General features: G+C 57.5%; 1 protein-coding gene across 3 annotated transcripts in view; it reads left to right on the plus strand.

Annotated features, from left to right (window-relative positions):
• The window catches only part of PPP1R32 (protein phosphatase 1, regulatory subunit 32), a 22,880-nt gene extending 18,357 nt beyond the window's left edge, over window positions 1-4,523 (plus strand). For all 3 annotated transcript variants that reach the window (XM_011993332.1, XM_011993333.1, XM_011993334.1), the window contains 6 exons: window positions 90-176; window positions 513-626; window positions 710-804; window positions 3,375-3,539; window positions 4,095-4,178; window positions 4,409-4,523. In XM_011993332.1, coding sequence (XP_011848722.1) covers window positions 90-176; window positions 513-626; window positions 710-804; window positions 3,375-3,539; window positions 4,095-4,164 — 531 coding nt within the window. In that variant the 3' untranslated portion in view covers window positions 4,165-4,178; window positions 4,409-4,523. The remainder of the gene's footprint in view (window positions 1-89; window positions 177-512; window positions 627-709; window positions 805-3,374; window positions 3,540-4,094; window positions 4,179-4,408) is intronic.
• The last annotated feature ends 1,023 nt before the right edge of the window (window positions 4,524-5,546 follow it).

The raw sequence follows: 5,546 nt of genomic DNA on the forward strand, positions 1-5,546 counted from the left end.
AAAAAAAAAAAAAAAAAAGAACATGGCTCTGGAAGGTGGTGGGGGAAGCAGCCACATCCTGGTGCCAGTGGCTGCTTTGCTCCCTCCAGGGAGATGAGTCCCTACCTGTGTTGGCCAGAGGCTCCAAGCGGGAAACAGCCTTCAGCCGAGGGAATGAAAGGATTCTGAACCCCAGAGTGAGTGGCCTTGGCTCCTCGCTCAGAGGAGGGAGGAGACAGGGAGGTTTCTGGGACGAGGTGGCATTTGGGTCAGGCATTGAGGAATGGGAAGAATTAGAATATTTGGGGATGTGGAGGTAGGGCCCCAGGTGGAGGGCGAGGAGAGACTGGGCCTTCCTGGGGGCTGGAAGACGAGGAGTGTGGTCTGAAATAGACTTGACTGGAAGGGGAAGGGAGGGTCGCTGGGGCTGGGGACAGGTCGCAGCTGTGTGTGCCTCTGCCTGCCCCCTCTCCATCCCTGCTGCCTCAGCCTGGCCACCTCAGCCTCCCTTCTGGTGGCTCTGTCCCCTGCAGGTGCCCCGTCCCTGCCCAGAACCCAGCAGCGTGAGCCACCAGCAGTTCCAGCCACTTCATCGGATGCAACAGACAAATGTTGCCCTGCTTGGCCGGGAGACTGTGGGGAAAAAGGTGAGACCTGCTACACCCAACCTCCACCCCCAAATCCCCACCCCTTCTGACCTGACAATTCTCCTGTCTACCCCCTTATGCAGGAGCCCACAGGGTTCAGCCTTAACAACCCTATGTATGTCCGGAGCACCTGTGATCCTGACAGGGATCAGCGATACCTGACCACCTACAACCAAGGGTGAGGTCCGCTTCCTGGTCCACAGCTGAAACCATTTGAGAAAGAGACTGAGACTGGGATAAGTAATGAGCTCACAGCCTCGTGGAGAAGATCAACGCTGAGTGAATGTGGGTTCCCCAGAAGCAGACCCTAAGCCAAGGATTGGAGTGCAAGCACATTATTAGGCAGTTATTAGGCGTGTGGGAGTGGAGAAGTGGGATGAGGGAGGGAAGGCAGTAATAATGAGCATGTTACTAAGCCAGCTATTCCACCGGGAAAACTCTAGAAAACAGTGTAAAGCACACAATTCACAACCACTCCAGTCAAAGGTGAGAGAGCTGGGGTATTTATACCCCCACATCCATCAGTCATTGGTTAAAGGTTATCCTCAGGCAACATTAAATCCCAGGTGCCTCCTTGCTCAGGCAAAGCAGGTTCTAGCATCCCAAAGGGTAGCTTTCCCACAGATATGCAGTACAGGGCATTGGTGGCCAGGCTGGTGGGCATGGAAAGAACAGGGGAGATCGAGGGAGTCTGGAGCAGCAGCATCTGCTAAGACACTCCATCCAGCCAATGGTTGGTGGGCTCGAAGCTCCCTCAGAAGGTAAATTCTGTGCTTTGCATTCTCTGGATGAAGAGTGACTGTCCTGGGTATCAGGGAGGGCTTCCAGGAGGAGGTGGCCCCAGAGCCATGGGGAAGGCTTCTGGGGCCAGGACTGGGTGGGGAGAGCATTATAGGAATGGTATAAAGGAAGTGTAATTCTTCTTCTTCTTTTTTTTTTTTTTTTGATGGCGTTTCACTCTGTCGCCCAGGCTGGAGTGCAATGGCATGATCTCAGCTCACCGCAACTTTCGCCTTGTGGCTTCAAGTGATTCTCCTGTCTCACCCTCCTGAGTAGCTGGGATTACAGGCATGTGCCGCCATGCCCAGCTAATTTTTGTATTTTGAGTAGAGATGGGATTTTGCTGTGTTGGCCAGGCTAGTCTTGAACTCCTGACCTCAAGTGATCTGCCTGCCTCGGCCTCCCCAAAGTGCTGAGATAACAGGCATGAGCCACCGTGCCCTGCCAGGAAGTATAATTCTTTTTTTTTTTTTTTTTTTAAGACAGAGTCTCGCTCTGTCGCCCAGGCTGGAGTGCCGTGGCGCGATCTCCGCTCACTGCAAGCTCCACCTCTGGAGTTCACGCCATTCTCCTGCCTCAGCCTCCCGAGTAGCTGGGACTACAGGCGCCTGCCACCAAGCCCGGCTAATTTTTTGTATTTTTAGTAGAGACAGGGTTTCACTGTGTTAGCCAGGATGGTCTCGATCTCCTCACCTTGTGATCTGCCCGGCTCCAGGAAGTACAATTTTTAGGACAAACTCCTCTGAGCCAGGAAGCGCAAGCTTTCCGAGCAATATCAGTCGTCTGTGTCCACCCTGCTTCCTCTCCAACTCCTGGTCCTCCAAGGTGTCCCTGCAACCTCCCTGTCTCCTCAGGCTCCCCCTGCTCCAGGATACCTCCCAGAATCCATTCATGGAACAGACTTTAACTGAGCCCTGACTGGGTGCCAGGGCCTGCTCCAGGCCCTGGGAATGTGTGTGCAGCTCCTGCCCTACGGAGCTCAGACCTCAGCACGGGAGGGGGCATGCATATGGCTGCGGTCAGTTAGTGAGAGCTGTTAGGTGATGGGCAGGGAGAAAGGGATCGGGAGGGCTGCAGTGGGCACGGGTCAGATTTGAAATCGGTGGCCTTGAGCAGGTGACGTTTGAACTGAGACTGAAAAGAGGGAAGGGCAGTGGCCTGGAGGAGCAACAGAGAGTCTGAGCTGGAAGGGCCGCTGGTTGTCCTCTGGCCTAACCCCTGAGGCTCAGAGGGGAGGAGCAGTGCTTGCGCCTCACACAGCTGACTCGCTGCACAGTGGCTGCTCCAGTTCCCACGGAGGTGGGGGGAGGGCCAGAGGCTCAGTCTGGGTGTGAGGGGCAACGATGTTCTGACCCCTTCTTAGGCAAACATCTCCTCCTGTGGCTCTGGCAGAGACCAGCTCCAGCCCTCTCTGCTGGGTCCTTCCAGCCTGTCGTGACCTCTCGTGTCCTGAGCTCCTTCTGGCTGTCAGGCACACTTGCTGGTGCTTTCTGGTGCACGCAGAGCCCCAGGGTTGTCATCACCGATTTCTGCATTGATCTGTCTGCATCCCCTCTTCATAAGTTCAAGGGTGGGACCCCCATCTTACTTGTGTTTGCACCTTCCGGACCTGGCTGTGCTCAGTTAAATGGAAGGAAATGGAAATGAAATGGAAGGAAAGTTAAGTGCCTAGAGAAGTAGATGAGACGGGGTCCCCACCCCAAGGTGCTGGCAGGCCAGTGACAAGGGCGTCACTGAAACTGTCCTTTTACACTCCAAAGAGTGTTTCAGCGTCAGGCAGAGGGCAGGGCAGGCTTTTCGAGTAAGGCTTCCCCCAGTGGACGTGGGCTTAGGGAGAGTCAGACGAGGAGGACAGCATGAGCAAAGGCGGGGAGGCTGGGTGATCTGAGGGCCGATGGAGAGGGGCAGGAGGGGCTGCAGAGGTGGGCAGAGGCCAGATTCCAGCCAAGGACCCCTCCTTTCCTCCAGGTACTTCGAGAACATCCCCAAAGGTCTAGACCGGGAAGGCTGGACTCGAGGTGGCATCCAGCCCCAGATACCGGGAGGCTACGCCCTCAGCCAGCCAGTCAGCTGCATGGAGGCCGCCCCCAACCCCACGGAGAGCCTGCGGCACCTGCACCCCCACGTGGGAAGGTGGCACTCCCCCCAGCTCTGTTCCTTCTCCCTACCCCTCATCCAGGCCCTGCGCCAGGTCCTTCCCTTCCTCTCCTCTCTTGCTCTGTTAGTCTGGTTCATTCCTATGAGAGGCCCATCTCCTCTGGCTGGCTCTGGTGTCCCTTCTCCTGCCAGCACTGACTCCTCCCCTCCTCTCCGTCCAGTGACCTCTCCCTCAGATGTCTCCCCCTCCTTCTCCTGCCCCAGTACCCCAGGCCAGGTGGGCTGGAGGGGGAGGATCTGAGCGAGGGGCTCTGGGGTGGTTTGGATCCAGAGGGGGATGGGGGGACGGATCCAGAGATGAATGGACTATGGTTCTGCCTCACTCAGCTCCTTTCTGCTCAATTCAATTCCTCAGAAATTACATTTATACCAACAAATGCCCAGAGTTGGCAGGCAAAGAATGTTTGTGGCTTGGCTGCCCTGGCTGAGCCCTGGCTGTGCTCTCTCGGGGAGGGTCAGGCAGAAGACAAGAAGACAAGGTCCATCCCTGCCTGCCAACGCCCCCAACACTCTCCTCTTGCCTCCCTGCAGAACCCTGACCTCAGCCGACCCCTTCTACCGGGACGCACCTCACAGCAACGGCTTCATGGCACACAGCTGAGCCCTGAGCCCTTGGTAAGGGGCTGGGGACTCCCACACTCAGCTGCTCCCGGTCTGTGGGCAGCCATTGTGGGCCAGCCCTGCCTCCCAAGCCCTGGGTTAAGCCAGTGCTGCCTGGGGACCCCCGCTTCCGAGTCGGGGGTGCGAGATCAGGGGGCCTCTCAGAACCTCTTCTGTGCCAGGCAAGCACACAGAAACGCCCCAGAGCCCCTTGCTCAGGCTTCGCCTCTGCTTCTCCTCCACAGGTTTGTCAACCCTGGGGCACAGGAGCCAGGCTATTGTCTATACCCCCACTCGATCCCCCAGGGGGACACCCCCGCCCGGCTACTTTCCTAATGAAATAAACAGCATTGAAGCAGAGAAGTGTGACATCACTATCAGGGTGGCTGGAAAAAGGAGGGGTCAGCTGGGGCAGTGGGTGCAGGGGTGGAGGAGCTGGGCCAGATTTGGAGTTGGAAGGGCTCGGCTGGAACCTCTGAAGAACCATGACACGATGGATAGGCACTTCATTCTCCCGACTCAGTTTCTGGTCCTGTAAAGGGTCCTTTATGGCCCGTGCTGTTTGGGAAAGTACTTGGTCAAGTGTGGGTGGAACAACCCCAGGGGAGGGGCCGGTGGGCCAGAGAAGGGGAGGGAAGCAGACTCAGGGCAAGGAGAAAGAGGAGAGTCTCGGACGCATGACCACCTGGACACCGACACGGCGCGGGGGGCTGATCACAAAGGCTGGTGCCACTCTCCCTCCCAGCCAAGGTGACCAGAGCAGGGCGGCCTGTTTGTGAGAAAGAGAACAAGCTGCCCCTTACGTGTCCCAGGTGAGCGCAGGCCCTGATGAGCCAACATCCTGCACGAGAAGAGAAGGGTATCTCTTCCTCCAGATGTTGCAGCCTGACATAGGCCCTCAGCCTGCAAGACTGAGGGCCAGCATCTGGGCCAGCTCTCAGCACCTTTTGTCACCTCAGCCAGGTGCATTTGTGCAGTGCACAACACTACAACTGTATGCCGTGGCCCTGCTAGCACCAGCTCCTTATAAATGAGGAGTGTGGACCAGAGAGGGTGTGTGAGCTGCTCAGGGTCACACAGGGCAGAAAGGCAGCAGCAGCGCTGGGTTGGGGGTGTCCCCTGTGCCTTGCATCCCCGTCTGGGCATGCAGAGGGGGTGTCTTCCGACCCCTTGCCTCCACTTGTGCTCCTTAGTGGAGGTCTGTGGAGCGGTGCTGCTGGCCCCAGAGCCTGGCCGTACCCAGCACAGTCTTGAACGGCAGGCCTGGGGGCTGTCCACAGCCTGGCTGGGGCTCCATGTGGGCTGTGGGTGGCTCCAGCTGGTCCCAGCATGGGAGGAGGGAAGCAGAAGACACAGAGTCTCAGAGCCAGACTCAGGACCCAG

The sequence above is a fragment of the Mandrillus leucophaeus genome, unplaced genomic scaffold (assembly GCF_000951045.1).
Source record: "Mandrillus leucophaeus isolate KB7577 unplaced genomic scaffold, Mleu.le_1.0 Scaffold43, whole genome shotgun sequence".
Lineage (NCBI taxonomy): Eukaryota > Metazoa > Chordata > Mammalia > Primates > Cercopithecidae > Mandrillus > Mandrillus leucophaeus.